Source organism: Rhinichthys klamathensis, unplaced genomic scaffold, assembly GCF_029890125.1.
Source record: "Rhinichthys klamathensis goyatoka isolate OS25496 unplaced genomic scaffold, OSU_Roscu_1.1 h1tg000289l_1, whole genome shotgun sequence".
Taxonomy (NCBI): Eukaryota; Metazoa; Chordata; class Actinopteri; order Cypriniformes; family Leuciscidae; genus Rhinichthys; species Rhinichthys klamathensis.
In genome coordinates this window covers 2,574,973-2,598,724 of record NW_026606808.1, presented here as the reverse complement: position 1 = coordinate 2,598,724, position 23,752 = coordinate 2,574,973, and the positions used below count along the sequence as shown (strand labels likewise).

Genomic DNA, 23,752 nt, shown 5'->3' with positions numbered 1-23,752 from the left:
CTTGCACTATGTTCATTTTAATGAATACCACGGTATTCTTCTAAGTAAACTGTCTCAAAATATATGTCCTAAATCTGGCTTTGGACTTAGTAACAGACGGTAATGCCATGTTTTGTCGAACATGTGCAATTGCATAATCTCTTGTGAACATGTACTTAACAAAATACCATAGTTTTACCAAAGTAAATGTACTATGAAACATGTGTTGCATATGTACTATGAAAAATCACATATTCTGGACATACATCATGGTATTCTTAAACATTTACCATGGTCAAAGTACTTTTGGATATGTATAACGGCAATTCCATGGTATTACCGTGGTATTCTTTGAAAAGTACACCATGTCTAAAAAAACATCCAAATATCACACACACAGACACACACACACACACACACACACACCTGAATCTCTCTTACAGTCACTTTCTCTAGTTTTTTTTTTTCTTACCAGTATCCTTTCATCCTATTTTATTTCATTCATTCTCTTCACACACACACACACACACACACTGGTATATTGCCAAATATGCCTGCATTAAGAGGACCAAATATCAATGACGCAGTTAAAGGGAATATAAACTAAGACAAAAGGAGAGAACAAAAAGAAAAAGGATAATCCTCCAATATCATTTATCCTTCAAGTGTAGTTAAATCAAAAGAAACCAAGGTCAGTTCGTAGCTCAAGAGCTCTTGATTATCGCTCAAGTACACATGTGTGTCTCCTAAGATTTCTTTAGAGAAACAGACACATAAGAATATAGAGCTATAAAATTATAGTACAGCTCTGATAATTACTCTATGTTTGAGAAATGTTTGAGACCCCTGACATATATATATACACACTAGATCCACTATGGCCACGGATCACTGCAGGGTATACTGGTGTTTTAAAGCTCTGTGTGTAACCGTACGCTAAACACAAGTGTATGAGTGCGTGCGTGTGTGTGTGATGGGCATGAGTGGGCATCTGTTCTCACACCACCATCTCTGTATGTTTAGATAATGCTGTAAATCTGCTGAGCTGTGGGTTGCTTGGTTTGTTTGCATGAGTAGGAGTGTGTAGGTGAGACGTGTTAGATGTTACCAGCTAATTACATCTTGGCAGTTGCTTTAAGTGTGAGCACGCATGTGTTTATGTCCGTGCGCGCTCGTAGGCAGCATCTGAACAGAAAGACACAATTTGTGCCAAAACTCGATGTGAAATTCTCCACAAAGTCAACGGTACAGAGCAAGTATCTGAGTGCAGGCAGTCAGTAACATCAGATGAAGGAACTATTTCAGTAGCACTGCTGCTGTGAAACCCTAAAAATGGCTTTTGGGTCATTTGTGTGGGCTAACTTTGTTATATAGTGCAGGAAAGTAACTCGGTACAATAATTGGCTTCTTCAGCCACACTACGGTAAAGCTGAACTATTTTAGGCGACTTTGATATTCCTTACAAAAGAGGACCATACAAATTAACACCTAGATATGTGACACGGCTGAACAAAACTAGAAAATTCCTGTTATGACCAACACACACAGCATGATGTCAAACCAATATAAAAAACTAACAACAAAATAACACCTTGTTGAGCGAGTCCTCCTCATATTGGACTGCGTTTTTTTTTTTTTGCGCCTTGTCTCTTGTCTTTTTATTACATGCTTAAACCACACTGGAAATTAAACAAGACTGGGAAATGTGTGAGAATGTGCAACAAACACAATCTGCTGTGTGGAAATGTGACAAAGCAATTTCCTTCCCCCCCATTTACCCAATGCAATATATGTGCTAATTAGCCTAGCGCTGGGAAAAGCTCTCAGTAGCATTAGCATTGCCACGACACCTTGCAAGGTATCTTTTTCTTCTGTTTTTATGTGTTTTATAGTCTTCTGGAAATGATCCGAAGCACTAAACGCACAGACTACATTCAAACTTTGTAGATAATTTCCATCTTAGCTCTGCTTGCGAGTTTGGTAAACATTATACTTAAAGGAACAGTTCGTCCTAAAATTAAAACTCAGTATTCATTCAGTCTCCCTCATGTCACTCCAAACCTGTATGACTTACTTTCTTCTAAACGCAAATGAATGTTTTTCTCTATATAATGGACGTCAATGGGGTCCAAAAACAGTTTTTTTTAACCATTTACATTGAAAATTTGACTGACTTTGTTCACTACCTAAAATCTACCCTACAGCGATGATGCAAATGTAATATGTCCATACTGAACACTGACTGGTCTTCTTTCCTGCACTCATTTACATACTGAATTGTGATTGGTCTTTTATTTATTTTATCTTCTATAGTCTATCTTGTACAGAAAAAATGGTGTCGCATTATCAAGCCAAACGAAAAAACAAGATGTCCGCTGAATGTCACGACAACAGCAATTTTGTAATTCTTTTACAAAGAAGCAACGCATAAAACCAAGCTTTCCTAAAAATGTAACTATTAATTAGGGCTGTCATTAATTTGATTAATTATTTGTGGAAAAAACAATGCTTTTAACGCACCCGCCCATCTTAAATTGATTGGTGACTAACATGATGCAGGGCATTTTGTCTCATATGTAAATATAATATGATATAGTTACGCAATATGACACAAGTAACGAGCGTGATATCACACGAGTGATATTTTTGTTCCGAATAGCACGAGTGCAAATGTGATATTGATTTTATACAATAGTTCAATAAATAAGTTAATATTGTGTTGTATTTTAGACAAAATATTGTCTGTTTTTGCTCAATTTTGCCAACAAAAATATTACCAATAAAGCCAGAGCTGGACAGTTGTGCGTCTCCGAGCAACACAGTGGTGTTTCGTTTCTGAATGAATCCGGGTTTTGAGCGAATCAATCGAGTGAACCAATGATCCAATGGCCCATTCATAAAGAGAGCCATTTACTTAATTCCTGCATGAATCAATAGTTTGAATGAAGCTAATGAATGAATTTACTGCCACATACAGGCAGTTTTAGTTTAGTCTAATTTAGTTTAGGGAGAATCATTCAATAAAAAAATATATCATATTTCTATATTAATAAAAAAACAAACATTAAAGGGATAGTTCACCCACAAATGAGAATTCTGTCATCATTTACTCACCCTTACGTCATTACAAAACTGTATGACTGACTTTCTTTTGTGGAACCTAAAAGAGGATATGCTGAAGACTGTTGGTTACCAAACTTTTGGTTACCACTGGTAAAAAAAAAATACTGAGACATTTCTCAGAAATTATCTTCTTTTATGTCCTACACAAGAAGGAAACTCATACAGGTTTGAAACTACACGAGTAAATGATGACAGAATTTGCATTTTTGGGTGACCTGTCGCTTTAATACCCTTTGAGCCTGCAACAAAAAGTCTGCAAATATATCTAAATACCAATTCAGATGCAACTTCTGAAAAAAATCATGGCCGTTGAACCCTAAAAGTTCATGTGTACTAAATTCCATGTTGAATAAAATAAAATATTTCTTTCCAAAGCTACTTTTTGTAATGTCTATTTGATGCTTTTCTCATTTTCCACAACAATGACTTTAAATGATCTTTCGGGGATAACTTCTCAGCCGAATTTGGTGTGCGATTATAATTTGTGATGATTCCTAATTAATCGGCACATCATGTAATGAATTAGATTACAATTTTGAATTGCTTGACAGCCCTACTATTAATTTGACTTGGAAGCACTAGTACATATCTCCAAGACATCTATTAAAGAGCACTTCCTCTGGAAAGCAACACATTACATCTGATAAATGTTCTTAAAAGAGCAGATTTACATTCTACATCATTAACATCTAAAAATAAATTTCCTTTTTTCATCTGGAAGAACAGGTAACATTTTAGAGATCACCTCTTCCAGATGAAAACGCACACATTAAATAGACACCTGGATGTGTGCTATCAGGCAATCTAGTCGGCACACTGGCTGAAACTTACGCATTAAGTGATATGAAGACCTCAGGGCTTGCGCTGCACTCGATATCGAAGAGAAGTAGGTCGAGAACAAACCGAGATAGATCGACTAAAAAGGTCTAAAAAGAAGTTTGTGAAGAAGGAAGTGTGAGCTATGTTGGCCAATTATGTCAACGAGTTATATGAACCCTAAAAAGACAACAAAAGCAACTATTTAAACACATTCAAACACAATAATACTCAAATGGCTATCAATCTCTTTCATTTAGCTGCGCTCTATTGAAGGGGTCTTTCCTGTTTGGCCATATTCTGAGAGTTATTTCTGCTCGGGATCAAGGGGTTGGAGAACATATCTAATTATAGAGTGACTCTGGGGGTCACAAAGCACTCTGATTTCAATTAAGGAGTCAATGACCTCTGAAATGAGCTCATTAGCACATGGCCAGCCAAAAGGGAGGAGAAGGAGGTGTTTTTTCCTACCTAAATGAGTGACCCAGATTGGCTCTTCTCAACTGGGGGAACAGAGCGGGATATAAAGAGAAGAGATCGGTCTCTGGGGCCATGACACATGACAAAGGAGTTTAACCAAGGAGGGGCGTCAGTTATTAACCTGCTTATCAGTGCTTATAAATGAACTCAAGTCCTTAACTTGCGAATGTAATGGGAGAAATACCAAAAAAATTGTAATTGAATCTACAAGAATATGCTAATACCTCTCTTATTTCAGACCGATAACCATCCAAAACAAGAGCTCTGGGACTCTCGCCTCAAGCTTTCAGCCAAGCTCAGGTGTGAAATAGCTGTCCCTTTGTGAAACAGACCATGAAAGTGCAATAATGTGTAAGTGTGAATGCATATAATCAGTCATAACTGACTTTAATGCGTAAATGTTATTATATGTGACTATATAGTGCTTAAAATATCTTCTCTCAGATTGTTCACACCGGTAACACCGAAGTGCAGGACTTGAAACAGTATCTCCAATCTCTCTATAATGGCTCTCTCTTACAGTCTAAACTCCTTACAGTGAATCAGTGATACAGAAGAAAGAAAAAGCTTTGATTTTCAATCAAGCTCGCTGTCTTATATCTTATGGGTCACAGGAAATGGCCATATTCTTCTCGGGAGCCGTCACACAGCAAATGAACCAATAGATTTGGTGATAATCTAAATGACACGTTTATCCGAAGTGACTTGACATGCATTTGTACAACAGTTTCAGTCCCACTTGAGAAACTAATTCATTTACGCCCCGTCCACACTACTGCGTTTTCGTTTAAATACGGAGAATTAAAACGAATACGATCTCCGTCCACACCAGCGTTTTATCTGCGTATTAGAATTGATCTCCGTCCACATTAAAACGCCTGAAAACGCGGATCACGTGACCATTCACCAACAGTGGGCCTGCGCGTGCCGGTGTAAACAGGAAACGGATTGACATGTGATGGGTGGCTGACGAATCAGGAAAGGATACGTCATGACTGATGACACCCAATCATAGAGCCGAGCGTGAGCCTCTGCGTCCTCCGTTTTGTCCCGTCTTCACTAAAACGCCCTCCGGAGATTCAAAACGCAAAACGGAGCTGCAGCGTTTCTAAACTTCGCCGTTTTAGGTCTTCGTTTTTTCCGTTTTAGTCTGGACGGGAGGTGCAAACGTAGCAAAAGGTCTCCGTTTTTAAACCAAAACGCAGTAGTGTTGACGGGGCCTTACTCACCCTCATGCCATCCCAAACCCCTTTGACTTGAAGAGATTTTACAGAGTGTTCACGCTGCTCTTTTCCAACAAAAGCGGATGGGGACCAGCTCCAGAAACGACAAAGAAGAAACATAAAAGTAGTCAACATGACTTGTGTACTACAAGTCTTCTGAAGCAATATGATAATTCTGTGCCAAAATCCTGAAAATCCAGCTCTTGAATTTGACATTCACTTTCATATATTCAATTTTGGATTTGGATTCTGCCACTGATGTCAAATCTGGTGTTCAGAAGTTCTGAAACACATTACATACGGACCGCTCTCATGGTTTCATTTAGTTATAGCCTGTATGCTTTGTGTTGAAACGAGCAGCATGAACATCTCCTTTTGTGCTCTATGGAAGAAAGGACTAGAATGACATATAAGCGTGCAAAAGTGATGGCACCCTTTTTGGGTGAATTCTTCTAAATAACAGCGTATTTCTCAAGGCTGCAATAACGACAGAACATGAATCACCCCTTTTGAAGTTCGAACCTGCAACCTTTCCCAGATATTTAACCGCAAAGCGACACCACCCACATATCTATCTTTCCTGGTCTTGCTTTCCAGATCTCTCTGCTCTATCTAGTGTTATGAGAAGTGTAATCTGTCACTTTCTTTCTCTCTCTCGGCCACACATACACACCAGAATAAGGCAGGAGTCTCTTCCACTGTGATCTTCATGTGGAGAGCAGCGTGCTTTGAATCATGTGCTCTCACATGAGCATATGAAGACAAATGCCCAGCACTGTGTGAGATTTATCAACACACCTGCTACATCGATCTTCATCAGGACCAGACGAGACATGATGGGAGAAATGTTTTCAGGAGATAATAAAAGATCGGCGTGTGTATCAAGGTCAAAAAATGGGACCGAATATAACCTTTTGGCTCAACCAATGGCATTTCGAAAAATTCGCGATTAGCTGTTTGTCCGAATAATAGAAGAGAAAGAGAGAATAGGAATTGAAATTACTATAGAAATCAATCAACCCGATTTCCTGAGAGGTAACTATTGTATCGTGGAAATTTCGTGTGAATTTGTACTTTCAGTGGGGCGTTACAAATGAGATTCATACCAATTCACCAAAACGTAAAACTTAAAAATTCTCTTTTAAATTGTTGGCCTTTAAACTGACTCACACACATTCAAATTTGTGTGAAAGACAGAATAGCGATCTGGTCTGACAGCATCAGGAAACACAAAGACAGAAATGAAACGGTCTTGAAAGAGAGCAAGCACTCCACGGGACAAAGAGGGAGAGATGCATTAAGGGATGGCGTGAGAAAGCGAAAGAAGGAAGCGAGACTGATGGGTGAACTCAAAGGGAAGAGTGGGAGAGATTAAAGGAGGATTGGAGGATAAAGTGAACAGTGGAAAAAAAAGAGCAGAGAATATATTAAGACAAGGAGAAAGATAAGAGAGAGAGGCTGAAGGAACGTGACTGAGATGTAGGTGGAAGAGAGGGTGAAAGGAACGCATTAAAGAGATTGTTCGCCCAAACTTCATTTATTCAAAACTGTCTCTTTCTTCCATGAAACTCAAAAGGAAAAATTGTGAAGAATGTCCTGTTTGCTCTTTTCCATGCAATTGACCGTTCGCAAAGACCCGCCCCCCTTAGTTACTGTCGCTATGTCCGACAAGCTACGCTGCTCTCACACACACACACCATGTTCTCACACAGTGAAAAATACATTGCGGACTGACAACACGCTGACAGACCAGGTTAATTTTCGGCTACTTTTGATATTAAACATATTAAACAAAGTCTCAACTTTCAAATGTGGTTTTTAAAAAAAAGGAGAAATTTAAACAATAAATACCGTTTTGTGGCTCTTTAATGTGTCGTGTCAGTTAAAGCTGCTCGTGATCCGATCATCTCTTCCTTCTAGTTCATTTATAGCATCAAATAAACATGAATGAACATAAGGAATGTTGTTTTAACCGCAGAAAGGCATCAGTACACTCCGTTTTTCAAGTTCAAATCCTCAATATTAATCAAGGGGGTAATCCATCGACCGGAAGTTGAAGCCGGCCGGGTGCCGCCATGTTGTAGCAGAACTTCACTTGCGTTAGCATTTCCATTGACTCCCATTCATTTTGTGTCACTTTGACAGCGAATAACTTTACATCTGAGGCGTTTAAAGACTCCATTTGTCCATTATTTATTTCTAAAGAAACACGACAATGTATAAAGGGCTCCATTACCTTCTATGTTACATTATGGCCCCGTAGAAACAGATTTTGTAAAATATAGGCTAACGATTGCGTCATAACCACTCGACTCTCTGTCGCGCTGTACAGAAGTTACCGTACAGACAGGAGGAGAAGCTCGCAGGCGATCGGGGGGACGTCCCGTCAAGGGAGAAGCCCATAGATAATGAGTCCATAAAAGCAACGGAATACTTACTCCTGCTCACTCACGATAAAGGACTCTTTGCTCAAGTTCCCCGTCTCTGCAAGATTAACGTTGGCAATTTCACGCACAGCTACTAGAAGATTAACGTCTGTCAGACAGGTTGCTCACGTCATCAAGCTTAGTTTGAGTCGGTTTGAGTCTGCGCGTCAGGAACGGAAGTGCTCAAAAATCGCTAAAAATGGGCTTCAACTGTCTCAACTGAGTTCCAATGAGATGGCTCTGTCCACTTCTTATACTGTCTATGATGTTAATCTACTAACTCTCCTGACTGCTTTGTCGGACAAAATGGCGGGTGGCGAAGTATGATTGGTCAGATCACCTGTCAATCAAGCTCCCTGCGAAGAGTCAATTTACAATGGGCTATATATGATATGCACGCATAACTTCCCCGTATGACGCAAGGATGCTCTTGCGTTTCCGGTTGGGGAGATTTAAACCGAGGAAAACGGGATTATGGCAGAGTCTTCAAAATTTACTGTCTTCTCGTCTTTGAAACGAAACTTTAATACGTTTAGATGTAATTTTATATATAGTTATGTTTATTTAATATAATAAACAAAGAAGCATAAACAAAATGAGGGGTGTCTGTTTTGTCTGTTTTTGTGACTAACGTTTCTTTAGTATAGCAATAGAGTATACAAACCAATATAAATTCTCGGTATAGCATTGGACTCTACGATCGGCGGAAGTAATCCAGCATCCTTAGACCTTCACCGGAAATACCGCCGTCCATAGAGCCCATTAAAGACCCACTCCGATGAAAATAATGTTTTTCTAGGTGTTAACATGTTCTTGTGGCATTTTTCTGATGTTAGAGGACATATCTTGAGAAAAATAAGCTCAAAGTTGTATTTCTGAGTATTTCTACATTCAAATGGCTGTGAATCAGTAGCAGACGCTAAAATGCCGGCTAAAATAGACTGGAGTTGTGACGTAGTAACTCCACTGGGCGTCTCCACACGCGACGTCTTGGAGTGAAATAATGATCGGTGATCGGTGATAACTTTGATTAACTTCGGATAATAATAATTAACGTGTATATAATACTGTTGCCCCACCGGTATTGGGGGTGTAAGCTAGCAGGAGAGACAGAGCTCTCAGCAACAGGCAGGGGGAGGGTCGTCTCCGTGCCAACGGCTCCGCCCACAACGCAGAGGCGAATTGCTAATGAGCAACTGCCGCTCTGCTGAAGCGAAGTCCCAGAAAACGGCACAGGTTTTGTGATTTTGGCTAAAAATGGCATAATCATAATTTAAAGACCACTGGGAATGTTTAAAAATAGCTCAAAATATGATCGGAGTGGGACTTTAACGAAGTTTGAAGTTTTCATGCTTTAAAAAGGATGCAAAAGCACCCTAAAAGTATCATGGTACACATGACTTGTTCATTATGATTAATCAGTAAACTGAACTTGATCATTCCGACGTGTGAACAAATTGTTCATATGAATTATTGTACAAATCACTGTTTTTGAGTCAAATTTTTCAAAGAATCAGTTCGGCTGTTTCACAAACCCAGTATGAATGATTCGTTCATGAATCGAACAGATCTAGTTCACAAGTTCAACTCGCTGATTCAATGATTCAGATATATAATGCACTATATGTGTCATCTGTACTATTTCAACACATTTGTGTACTTTTGAAAATTGAAAATAAACATTGATTGCATGGAAAAGAGTTGCACAATTAATCTTTAAGATCTTGATTTAAACACCCACACCATCTTATTCCTAAATGACAATGATTCGCCTGTGTTTATTAAAACTTTTGACAAAATCACACCAGAACATTCGCATCTGTGTTCGCGCTGCTGCTGATCCAGAGAGAGGAGTTATTAAACAGCCTCTTTTCAACCTCGCAGTATCGTTATTTCTGTCTTACAGTAATTCAAATTAACACAGAAGTACTGGTGGTATACGAGTACATATAGTTTACAGATATAAACACTTATGTCTACGGTAGTGATCAAAATAGAGCAACATTTTTTGTACCCTTTTGAAAGAAACATAGTGCTTCAAATAACAATTGTGTCCATTACATTGTTACACCAGTAGGTGACGACAAGTGACTGTTAAAAATGTATTTGTCATTGAATCATTCAAAAACGCTGATTCATCCAGTAATGAAACAAGAGAAGTATTTATGATAGTCATTGAATCATTCATTTAAGAGACTAGTTCAAAAACGCTGATTCATACAGTAATGAAACAAGTCTTTATAAGTGAGTTACTGAATCATTCATTCAAACTATTTAAAAATATATATATTCTAATTGATTTGAACATTTTTAAATAGACTGCAGCAATTAATATTTTGTCAGAACCTCTAATAATTTACATGATTTTATTTTTATGTAGTTGTCTGTTCAGAATCATGATATCGGTTTAAAAAAAATGTGATTCTCAATTTACCCAGCTTTAATGAAAAATATCTACTATTGTCTTCCATACACAATAAAGTCATACGGATTGATAATGACATGAGGGTGTGTAAATTATCATAGATTTTCAATTTTCAGGTGAACTACCCCTTTAAAAAGCAGCTCAGGAAAATAAGGTGACGATGAATAAAGAAATTAGCAAAAGTGGAACAGGGCAGCAACCATTAATGGGGCAAAGATTTGACCCAGAAAACAGAGATGCACAGGTCTCTTTTTGTCTGTATTAGAGGAATGTTACAGATTTAGTGTCCTCACTGTAAATATCACAGGACGAGTAATCAAAATCACAACTACAGTTGTGTCACTACAGTGCCTCTAGATTTCGACATCTTCTGAAGAAAATGTGTGGTGTTTGCCGATACGAAACTCGCTGCTGTGGTGGTGGGGTGTTTTGGGTGGTTGCCAGGGCTTGCTGTGTGGTTGCTGGGGTGTTCAGAGTGGATTTTAGTGGACTGCTGTGCGGTTGCTACGGTGTTCAGCACAGGGTGTTGTGGGTGGTTTCTTACTGGCCTAAGTCAAAAGATTTCACCCTCAAGCCTCTTTCTGGTCTCTAAATATAGATTGGGTCCTTCCTTCCTTCAATCTAAGCCTATTTCTGCATCCCAATTCGCATACTATCCGTCCTAAATAGTATTCGAAATTATAATTAGTGTGTATGCGTGGTATGTTGAAACGAGTGTCCCAAAGAGACCCGGATGGTCTACTTTTACCGGTCAGAATCCGAAGTGCAGATCCGTGCGCACTCTAACGGCTAATATTGCCCACAACCCATTGCGCGTTGGATGACGATTCGATGAGAACTACAAACACGCATAAAAAGTGTTAAAAAACTACAAACATTGCGGATGTGCGAGTCAGATGGTTAAGTAGAGCGGTTTTGATAAAGGGGTTTGAGTGATTAATAATCAGTATCTGACCTGACGAAAAGATATTTATTCAATGTTGTCCACATTATATTTGATCTGCAACAGCATTGTGAACTTTTGTAAATTTACGTTTAACTTTTAAATACATCATTATGCAAATTGCAAACACATGAGGAGAGTCTCGCATGAAAGACCCACGACTGGCAGATCAACATGCTACTATTTTCTCTCCGAAATGGTAGGAAATTAAATTAAATTGAATGTGGATGATTTTAACATTAATAAGATGATTGACAGGGCAGTTTAAACTGTGACCGGATGCGTGTGACTAAGTGACAGAGCTGTCCGTTAAAGATGAAGTAGCGCCTTTAGTGTTTCCCAAAGCTTGCCTACTCTTTAGCTATACACACTCAAAAGTATGTACTTTTTCTTCACAAAAACAGTACATACTTTTAGGGCATAGTTAAGTAGACAAACTGGGATGCAGCATATGAGATTTTTTAGACAAAACAGAAAATTGTGTAGAAAAGTAACAGCACACTTCTCAACAAACTGCATAATTTGAGGTATAATTTCCTTTTCGTAACACAAACTATGTGGGACAAGTTAGTACTTTGGTCAAATCCCTTACCATAAGTACTATCAATATTTTCTACATCAGTCTGTGTGAATTATATATACATATTCAAATTCCTCCATAAATAGAGCACTTGGAATCACGAAACGCAAAGTGTGTGTAAGCGATGCTGTGAGTCTCAGCCTTCACAGAGTTTTGTCATAATCTTCTGACAAAATGCGAGAGTTTTGTAACAAAAGTTTGAGTTGTTTGTGTGTGCGTGCGTTGTGTAATAACCTCAGGATCAAATGTCAAAGCTTTGTGTGGTGCCTGCACACTTGAGTATGTACTGTCAGTATGTGTAGTATGTAGTGTGTGTAGGCTGTTACTGAAAGTGTTTCCAAGGAAACGCTGATGTACCTCTGCTCTGGGTGCGGAGAAAAGGTCTGTTTTGGACTTCACGGTTTTTCTAGTGAGAGAGAGAGAGAAAAGAAAGAGCATTGTGAACTTCAGATGAATATAAGAAGAAGAAGTGGTTTCTACAACATTTTATTACGGTTTTTAAAGACAAGACAGTCAATGTGAAAGGCTGACAAACCAAAGAAGAAATGTATTGCTCTGAAGTTGATCTATCATAGCTACAAAGACTACAAAGCTACAAAAAAGTTGTTTAAATATCCACTGCGTCTCAAATGGTTCTCCTAAAACGCCTTAACTCATGTAACCCCTCCGGTCCTACTCGACCCGCTCCGAGCAGCATTTGAACCGGTGTCTCTAGCATGGGAGGCAGGTGCGCTAACAAGAACGCTAAAGACCGGAGCCGCTAGCGTCAGTCGCTAATGCACATCTTGAGATCAGGGGAGTGAGGTTTACATGCACAGCTCTTACTAGCTGGCCTCCGTTACACTCACCCCCCTAAATCTCACTCCCATCCGGGTCACGGCACCAAATGTAACTGGTCCTACTCACTCCGGGATTCGAACCGGTGTCTCCGGCGTGGGAGGCAGGCGTGCTAACATGGATGCTAAAGACCGCAGTCGCTAGTGTCAGTCATTGGCATCTGTTACACTCAGATAATTTGGTCTTAGGGTGTACTCACACTAGCCAGTTTGAACCGTGCCCGAGTGCGTTTGACCACCAAAGCGCGGTTCGTTTGACTAGTGTGAGTGCTCCGAACCGTGCCCGGGCGCGGCTCGATTAGCCGGCCCTGGCCCGCTTGGAAGAGGTGGGCCAGAGCACGGTTCAGTTGGACTCGGGCGCGGTTCGCATGCAGTGTGAGCGCTAACCGTGCTGGAGCACGGAACAGGACGCGTGGCGTCATGGTTTTCGACGCTCCAAAACCAACACAGTCCGTAATCAAAGCTGCAAAGTCCTTGCTGCACTTCAGCTGGTACCTTGCAAACCTCCTCATACGAGCAGCACGATTACTTGAAAATTTTCGCGCCACTAAGGCGACGCATCTGTTTAACAACAGGCTGTGAGAGGGCTGTGGACCACCGTGGACCAAACGACACAAAATTATCCACAAAGAAAACAGAGCGATGGACTCCATTGTGTTCAGAGAGCGCCGCTCTTCTTGTTTATCCCGAAACCGTCGCACGCACCATAATGACGTAAGCGTGCTCCGGCACGAATGCTGAAACCCTATGTGAGTGCAGGCCAGAGGGGGAGTGGGGAGGGGGGACAATCGTACTCGGGCCCGGTTCATGGCAACCGTGCCTAGTGTGAGTACACCCTTAGAATAATATGATGAGAAATCTTCGAGACTTTCGATTTGAATCTTGTCAAACCACATAGTTTGAGACAATATCCAGATCTCAAAATACTATAGACACAGAAGCAGATGACTTAAAGTCCTCCTGGCCTGTAGTCAATCATTTTATCCCTTAAAGGGATAGTTCGGCCAAAAATGATATTTAACACATGCATTACTCACCCTCAAGCCGTTCGAGATGCATATCTCAATCTTGTTTCAGACGAACACGTTTTCAGTTATTTTAGAAAATGTCTTAGACCCTTCAGTGGATATAATGTGAAGCAATGGGGTCCACCTCCTTCAAGTCCCAAAATGTGCATACATCCTTCACAAAAGTAATCCATCCGGCTCCAGGGGGATAAACGAAGGCCTTATGAGGGTAATCCGTGCGGTTTTGTCGTAAAAATATACATATTTAAAACTTTATGAATGAAAATATCTGACTTCCGACAACGATCGACGCGCGTTCATGGGTGATGGAAGTCGGCGTATGAGGTAGGACGTAGCGTAGGAACCGTCGTGACGTAGAACGAACGCGCCTGCGCAGCCATAGAGCAGAGCAAAACAAAACTCCACTCAATTCACCCGTGAACACGCGTCGATCGTTGCCGGAAGTCAGATATTTTCATTTATAAAGTTTTAAATATGTATATTTTTACGACAAAACCGCACGGATTACCCTCAGAAGGCCTTCGTTTATCCCCCTGGAGCCGGATGGATTACTTTTGTGAAGGATGTATGCACATTTTGGGACTTGAAGGAGGTGGACCCCATTGCTTCACATTATATCCACTATATAATGTGAAGGTCTAAGACATTTTCTAAAATAACTGAAAATGTGTTCGTCTGTAACAAGATTGACATATGCATCTCGAACGGCTTGAGGGTGAGTAATGCATGTGTTAAATATCATTTTTGGCCGAACTATCCCTTTAAAACTCATCTTTGATCACCAAAGTTATGTTAGGAAAATTATGCTTCATTTAGTATACACAGATACATGAATATGCTAATTAGCCCCGCCTCCACTCACGCAAGCTCACAGATTCACTCCGCCAACTTACTGAGGTAAATGCTGCACAATTGTATCACTCTTTACAACGTTGGACACATAACGGTAATTAATATGATTCCCCATCTCAGAGTCATAACATCGTAATATACTTCATACACCCGTTATATTTCTAAAACTAACCGATTTTTTATATCAACAGAAAAATATACCGGGATAACCTGGCATCACTCGAGACTCCCCTGCTAGTTCACTGTTAATGATATGATAAAGCCCACCGGCACATTGACGTGATTGGTTACAAGGTAGTTTGTGACGTCAGAAACACCAGCGATTTCAAACTGCGTTTTTGAGACAATTTTTTTCACTGCAGTTTTAAGGAGAAAATACTCAGCAATGGTGTTGACATGAATTTGCATATGGTTTGTCTTAAAGCACATTAAAACACATAGACATAAACATAAACTTGGTTTAACTACAGGGGGACTTTAAGCAAAAGTCTCCACTAAATCACATTACTGTCTGGGAGAAACAAATAAGAAATTACATTCTCCTTTGTGGTTTTCCTTCCTTATGTAAAGAGCTGACTGACAAAGCCACAGAACTTTTCTTTTAAATAATGGCAGTAGGAAAAGTTAGCAGAAGAGCAGTATCTTGTAAAGTAAGCAGTGCTGGAAGGAGAAATGAGGGATTGTGGGAAGGCTCCTACACTCTGCGTGTGGGGGGGCGCAGGCGGCGCAGGGCCCGGGGGACCTGTTGGCTGTCCAACTCGGTCTGGTAGAAAAACATCCGTATCAGATCATCCAAAAGTACCCAGGTAGGCAGACAAAGCAACCTCTAACAAAGAGAGAGAGTTAAACGGCATGTATAGTAGGATAGTTTTTCGTGGAAATTAAATGAGTCATGTTTGTTTCAGATGAATGTCATATTTAAATCCAGTAATGAATGCTATTGAACACAAAACGTCATTTGAGATGTGGTGAAAATGACACAGTGCTAGGAAATTCCCATGATTTTTCACAAAAGAGTATTTATCTTGAAGTGTACATGAGAACTGACAAGTTAAGCTGACAGACAGTGACTGGATATATATTAAAAAAAGAGAAGTAATGAAAAAGGGAACAGTTTTTCCCCCTCTGGTAATTCAACAGTGCTGTTTTACAACCAACGAAGCAAATGAGTGCAACAATTACCAAACACAACTCCCACCAATACAACATAACCAGGATACAACTGTAAACATCTACAAAATTTCAAGACTGACTCACCTTCATGTAATTGTTGAGCTCTGGGATTCTGCTTTCTGCAATCTCCTTTTTGTTTCCCATAAATACCTTACCTGAGGCGAAACATACAAGCGGAATAAATAAGTATTTAAGTCTCAAAACAAATTAGTTTGTAAACTAAACAATCAAAAGCTAGCCGAAGGGTGCATCTGAATCTCTTTACTGCTAAAGCTAATTAGCACTTAACGTAATGTGCGCCCCAAATATTACGCTAAATTACTTTCTCATTTCTATTTTTGATTTCACCCAATGGAAATGTTAATAATGTGCGTGTTGGACAATGATGCGAGGTCTGCGAGTAGCACCAGAGGGTCATTCTCAAATGCACTTTATGGGATCTGATTGGGAGGGGAAAAAATGAAAGGGGATCCATTCATACAAACTAGTTTGAATCAAATTTTAATACCATTTTAATGGCTATGCAATAATTCCCTTTCATCCTAAATAAATCTCCTTCTAATTCTCATTGCGGTCTCACAAGCTGTCCTGTCTTTTCTAATACACTTCTTTATTATAAATGCACGTTAAATAAGCATCAATGAGATCTGAGTGCAAGCAAAGAGACGTCCCTTTATACCACATCAGAGCAGACACTGCTAATGTCCTCATTTAAACTTGCCAGTTATCTTTAATTTGCATAATACTACATAATCATATTACTCATTGACTCGCGCAATCAAAAGTCATGAGGACAGTAACATCCAGGGCTAATTTGTAATATAATTGGGCTTGATTAATATGGCTCCGTTGGGTTCAGGTTTAGCTGGTAGGGAGCTTTGAAGAAGCTTCGGTGGAAATTCAAGGTCTTTTAGGTGACCTTAATGAAACAGTGTGTAGTGTGCCAAAGAACGACCTGCTCAATTCAATTATTTACATATTTGTTTGGTCAAAGACAGAGAAAGGGACAGACAGGGAAAAAGAACATGAAACAAAGAGACAGCGAGAGAGCTGAGACATAAGGCTGATTAAAAAGGGATCAGAGAAGAAGTTAAAGACATTAGAGACTAGAATAGATAACACTACTACGATGATGCAGATGACGTTACTACTTCTTCTGTTGGGTTGGTGTTGAATCAAGTACTGGTTTTTAATCAGACAGTTCCATTTTAAAACAATGACTGATGATGACCTTGGGTTCTATCATTTCCCATGAGGTTTCAGACATTTGTGACCTTTCAAACCAATTCAAACAAGTTTGAAAACTTCTGTTTTTCTTTCTGTGAGGATAGATAAAGCAGAAGGATATGAGGACAGTCAAAAGGATGCTACCCATCTCATTTTCCTAACAAAGCAATGCTATCCCTTTCTTCTGTCTTTGCTGTTCCCCCTCCCAATCTTCTGGTTAATCAGTAACTTTGTGGGAAACACTTCAAGTATTCAAAGAACAAAGTCCACCTAAGGAGTGAACTTTGACTCTGAAGGAACAGCATTGGAGAGAATCGGGATAACTGGCAACTGATCACAGTGGGTTGTGGGACAGTAGTAGTGGTTAGGCCACAAGGAGTGATCCATGATCTGGTGTTTTGAGGTCTTTCTTCCAACCCTACAACTGGTTCCTTCCTCTAGCCCAAGAGTTTCCACTCCTGGTCCAGGACAGCCAACAATCATGCAGAGTTTAGCTCCAACTTGTCAAGATTCAGTAATCCTGAAGACCTTCATTACCTTGATTAAGGGTTTGTTTAATTGAGGTTGAAGCTAGACACTGCAGGAAAAAGTTACAAATTTTTTATCTCTCAGGTGGTACTAGTCTCTTCTGCTTTCATCTTGTCAGAACCTGTGCCCCCCCATCCATGTCGACCGTAATTCGAAAGGTGAATGTCAATTTTTGGGACTTGGGTCATATATTCAGAGAGATGACATCAGTTTGGTCACATTCCTGAATTTATTTAGGATGTTCAAGGATTTGCGTGTCCAATCCTGATCCTAGAGGGCCACATTTCTGCACTTTAGTTTAGCACCAATCGTAAGCAAACACACCTTAACCAGCAAATCAAGGCCTTCGGGATAATATATACACTTCCAGGCAGGTGTAGAAGGGTAGTCCTCTAGGAGCAGGATTGGACACCCCTGCTTAATGTGGACTGCTCCTGTAATAAGTTTATGGTGTTGTTTTACAATGAACCTTAAAAGGGTAATATGATTTGGTTTGTTAATGTTTTCCTCTTCCTTTAGTGTGTAATGTATCTGTTTGTGCATATACTGTATAAGATCTGCAGTTACAAAACTCATACTCTCCCACAAAGGGATTTATTCTAACAGAGAACGATGATCCAGACCTGCCTAAAACGCCTTGATTGAGGTCCAGATATTACTTCATCAAATGTCTACGTCACAATGTGCACAAAGGCATACACAACGAAAGACGAGGCAGCTTCAGTGCATTGTAGTGTTGTTGTAATGTTGCGGAGACTGTGTTTGGATTCCCTTTGTTGGGAATCAGTGGTTAAGATTTATTTATAAAGCTGTTCCTGAGCAGCACGACCCAAAAATGAACTTGTGCTCAGTGCATTTTACAGAGGGCAGCTTCATTAACCTGTAAGAGCACAACACCGGCTATATAAAAACGACCACTGTGAAATGTTCTGCTCAAAGTGTGCTTGCAAAGTTGGTTCCGATCGATCGGCTTGCTTGATCAGCCGCATTTTCAGAATCTGACTCTGGCTCGAACCGATATGATAAAACCGACGTGTGTTTACAATTGCTTAAAGTCCCCCTGTGGTGAAAATCAAGCTTTTAATGTTGTTTATATTAGGGGTGTCACGATTCTCCAAATCCTCGATTCGATTAAATTTTCGATTCTAAGGTCATGGTTCGATTCGATTCTCGATTTTTACATTTATTTTTTTTAAAGCCGAAACCGGCCAATCAGGATGCTCTCTGTCTTACATGCGCTTCATGAGGCACACACGCAAGGTCTCTCGCTCTCTCCCTCTCTGCCGTGCGCGCTATACGGTTTGGAGCACAGTTTTTCTGTCTCGCATGCGCGCTCTTGCTCGCTCACTCTAGATTCCGGGAGATTTTAACTAATTTGCGGGCATCAGAGCCGCTATCAATATGCGGGAGACTCCAGGAACTTCCGCGAGACTTGGGATGTCTGCAAAGTAAACTGTGGCTTTTTTAAAGCGCAAACGTTGTCAACATAACTCATTGGAAATCCAAAAAACGTACACACCTGCGACTTCAATGAAAGAGGAGGGGGTTCAAGTTCTGTCGATGGGTCTCCTGCATCTGCAGTTGCCATGCTATCTTTTGAATGGCTGTAGCTAAGTTAGAGGAGGTTGACCATAGACTCGCAGCTTTTCAACACGCGTGTTTTTTCCCGCTTGGCACGCCGACCGGACGTGACATAGGGGCGTGGCAGCATCGACGATTCCATTTTTTAATTCGAAGTTCGAGATTGTGAATTAATTTCGGTCGATTTCGATTTGATACTCTTAGTTTATTTGTACAGTATATGTGGTGTTTTCAATATGCTTTAAGACAAACCATGTGCAAATTCATAAGTCAACAGCATTGCTGAGTATTTTCTCTTTAAAACTGCAGTGAACAAAGGATTTGAAATCGCTGGTGTTTCTGAGTTCACATCCACGTGTGATCTTCAATGAGTGGATCTCTGGTGTGAGTGAGTGTCAGGCGTGTAGAGTTACTGTAAATTCAAGCTATTTTAAGGCGTGAAGAATTTTTTTTCAAGGAAAAAACGTTTAAATATGTCATTATGGTGATCAAAGTTGAGTTTTAAGGGATACAATTATTGACTACACGGGACTTTAAAGCCTTGGAAGCTGAAGGTCGTGTTAATGGTAAGGGGCGTTACATTTCCAACACACACTTGAGGTGTTTGGCTAATCACAATGCACTGGGTCAGCTTGCCAATCAGAGCGCTCTGAGCTTTTCAGAAGGAGGGACTTTGTAGAAATCAGCGTGTTTCAGACAGACTGGGAATAGAGGAGCTGCAATAATGTACAGTATGTGAACAATTATGAACAATTATGATTTTGAACCATTAAAGCATGTAACCCTGTTCTATTAGACCAAATAAACATTTAAAATAGCATCATATGACCCCTTCAAGCAATAACTTTCATGGACTATGGAAATTAACCAATACATATAACTAACTAGTTGTTCAATTCAGTTCTGTACACACTGCACAAATAAATTGACATGTTGGTTGTTACAAACTGAGCTTTTCAGGAGTTGAATTCAGGTATAGAATGTGTCTGTCATTCTGAATGGGACTAAGCACTTACAGTAGTATAGAACAGAAGTGAAAACCGTATTTAGCTTCAGTGTGTATGTGGGCATGTGCTAGTGAACCTAGATTTACTCAGATCTCTATCACACTGTTATTTAGTGGAGGCTGTGCAGCTGCTTGGTCACAGACCTGGCAGGACAGGTAGTTGGCAGGTGTAGTATCCCGTCTGGCCTTCAGATGAGTACTTCAGCTCCAAACTCTGGTGCAGAGCGAAGAACTGTCGATACCTTCTGTAGATCAGGTACTTACTGTTGCCTTTGGTCTTCACCTCAATCACGAACACCTGCAAGAAGATGATAAAGAACAAACAAGTCAAAGACTAGGTCTGTAGTAGCGTGATCAGTTAAAAAAAAACATTGAGATGCAATACAATGGCATAAGACATCAGTCTGACACATGTACATGTAGGCAAACAATTAAAAAATAATTCCATCCCCTTAGGACAAAATTTAAGATTGCCATTTTATACTGTAGATATCTTTAAACTACTAATCGTTTGTAGCAGGTGTATGCTGTTGGTTAAACATAAGCCATAGGTTCAGTTAGGCAGACTATAAGGCAGATAAATTATAGAAGACAAGTAGAGTAGAAGAAAGATTAACTACAGGGTTCAGGGAACTCACAAAATAAACAATGAAACCTTTCTTCTCTTCAATATCAGCAATGGTTGCAGTGACTGGAATGTTGTCCGGAAGCTGGTCGAAATCACTGTGGGGTGAACAAATGTTACAAACATTTTGATTATCACAGAAAATGTTGTTGTTGCTGTTTTTTTATTTTTTATTATCAAAGGTACGTTAATGCATTTACAATAAAGTAATCTGTTCCAGCCTTAAAAGCAGATATTTTTTTGTGCACACATACTGTGTAACTTATAATTTATATATTCTTTGTCGAGACACTTACATTTTTTATTATTATTATATTATTATTAAGTAAAATTTGTTTATGATTTAAGATTATATTAAAGTTGTCTGAATATACATTTTGAGATGGGAATACTTTACTAGGTGGATAAATCAGTTTCTTCAACACAATTGTAATTTTTTACATTAACATTATGCCACAAATTAGCTTATACTGAAAACATTAATTTACCCCACTTTGGAGGTTCATCTATTTAAATTTGCATGTGATTAGTACTGTACTAGTATAGTTTTAGTGTACTAAACTAGACTGAGTAGTTGTTTCATAGAATACTCAAAGGTGCAATACAGTAATATAATAGATAATAGTGTAGTAGCTAGGCATAAAATATAGCTACAAGATTAACTGGGTTGCACTTTATTTTACAGTATGTGCTCTTACAGTCAGTGTACTTAGAAAGTACTGGGTAATAATATGAGGTGTTACATGTAACATGGGTTAAGGTTAGGTTTAAGAGGTAAGGTTAGGTTTAACTGGGACTGGGTTAAGAGGTAAGGTTAGGTTTAACTGGGACTGGGTTATATATTACCCAGTTATTGTAATTACTATAATAAGTAGTACGTACAAGGGGAACAGGACTGTAAACATAAAGTGCTACCATGAACCGAATAGTACACAAATACTACGCCCTGAAAGTGTCTCTTCTATGATTTCATGAATATTCATGAGTAAATAGTAATAAAGACATGATTCCGCTCACCTTTCATCGCGCAGCTGTTGAGGGAGAGACATGCTGGATGACGGTAGATTCAGAGTTCTTCAAACCCTCACAGAGAGAGGCAGACAGAGAGACTGCTCAGTAAAGTGGAAGTGAAGCTGCTGGTGGTTTTCTGAGGCGGGTTTACAGTTGCACGTACATCCAACGGGAACTGAAAGAGTCTTTAGTATAACGAGTTCAAGCGTTTTTAGTGGGTTCAGAAACAGCACGACGGAGCTCAAAGGTATGAAGACGCGCTTGAAATGTTTCAAGTGGAAACAAACTAAAATTTTACTTTTTTTAAATAAATAAACTCAACCAGTGCAAAGTGCATTAAGAACGGATCCTGTAACGCCCACTTACCTGACAAGAGAAAGAGAAAGAAAGAAAGAAAGAAAGAAAGAAAGAAAGAAAGAAAGAAAGAAAGAAAGAAAGAGAAAGAAACCAACCTGTATAATAATAATAGCTATAGGCCTATTATTATATATTAATAACAATTATATTATTATTACATGTCGTTGATTCATTCTCGTCGTGAGTAGTTGAATCTCTTTCAGATCAGTAGTTGCTCGAGTATGCGAGGAATTCACGTCAACAGATAAGACTGTCACTGCATGGTTGCATTACTCGGCTACGTGAACACAATAAATCATTTAATTTCTTCCACAGGTCTCAACCCATTTCGGCAATAAGCCTTTAAAGGGGTGGTTGATTATGATTTCACTTTTCTAACTTTAGTTAGTGTGTAATGTTGCTGTTTGAGAATAAACAACATCTGCAAAGTTATGACGTTCAAAGTTCAAAGCAATTGCGAGATATATTATTTCACAGAGATTGCTTTTTAAGGACTACAACAAATGGCTGGTAGGGACTACAGGACATTCCTCCCGGGTTAGTGACACTACCCATAAATTTACATAAACCCCACCCCCGGAACAGATTTATTGAAATCAAGGCAGAATATGCTAATCAATGACTAGAAGATAACTACACATAAGCAACATAAATTCCTCAACTATTACCATTCAGAAATATTTTTGTCTACATGTTGTCACTTCTTCTTCAGTCTCTCCATCTTTCTGACTCCGGTTTGAACATAAAAGGCTAAACGTTTTTAAAAATTTCAGTGTGTGTGTGTGTGTGGTAATCCAAGCTGTTGTAGCTCCGCCCTCTGTGCCGAGAGCAACAGCTCATTTGCATTTAAAGGGACTCACCCTCAAAAAGTGACAACTTTAACATGCTAGAAATATCTGTGGGGTATTTTGAGCTAAAACTTAACATACAGACTCTGGGGACATCAAAGATTTATTTTACATCTTGTGAAAAGGGCATTATACCACCCCTTTCAAGTTGAATTATACCACCATGGAGTTGTAAAAATATTGAATGTTGCTCTCCCATCTGTCATTGGCCAGCCAAACAGACAACTCACGCTATTGGTTAAACCAATGTTTCTACGTCGGGTCGTTCAAACAAACAGAATTTTGATAGGGCCACTGTAATGTTTATCTGTGTTAAAAACTATGTTCACTATTGTTTTAACAGAATATATTGTTAAAATACCATACTACCTATTTGGGAAAAACTACTTTTGTCATAAATAAAATTTAAGTCTATGATAAATAGCAGCAAGGGGTTTTAAAATGGCATGAGGGTGAGGGGAATTTTTATTTAATATTTGGCCGAACTATTCCTAGCCTAAAGAACAGCAATTAAAGGCTTGTGAAGGATTGAGATGCAGTTATAATCAGTGACCGCTAGGTGGCAGCATACAGAACAGACAATGCAAAGTAATGATTTAACGATCTTAAATAGATATATTACTCAAGATGTTCTCTTGTATATAACAGTCAAATATAAAATAATAAATATTTATATTAATATATT

At 39.3% G+C, this 23,752-nt stretch overlaps 2 protein-coding genes across 2 annotated transcripts in view; one reads left to right on the top strand and one right to left on the bottom strand.

Moving 5' to 3' along the window:
• The window catches only part of ncf4 (neutrophil cytosolic factor 4), a 28,897-nt gene extending 6,782 nt beyond the window's left edge, over positions 1 to 22,115 (bottom strand). Inside the window, exons 1-6 of the mRNA XM_056269677.1 lie at positions 21,869 to 22,115; positions 20,865 to 20,949; positions 20,371 to 20,524; positions 15,969 to 16,039; positions 15,410 to 15,537; positions 12,353 to 12,401 (exon numbers count right to left, since the gene is read on the bottom strand). Of these exons, the coding sequence (XP_056125652.1) occupies positions 12,353 to 12,401; positions 15,410 to 15,537; positions 15,969 to 16,039; positions 20,371 to 20,524; positions 20,865 to 20,949; positions 21,869 to 21,900 (519 nt within the window). The 5' untranslated portion in view covers positions 21,901 to 22,115. The remainder of the gene's footprint in view (positions 1 to 12,352; positions 12,402 to 15,409; positions 15,538 to 15,968; positions 16,040 to 20,370; positions 20,525 to 20,864; positions 20,950 to 21,868) is intronic.
• pvalb7 (parvalbumin 7) overlaps positions 1 to 23,752 on the top strand; it is a 46,195-nt gene that overhangs the window by 443 nt on the left and 22,000 nt on the right. The window lies entirely within an intron of this gene.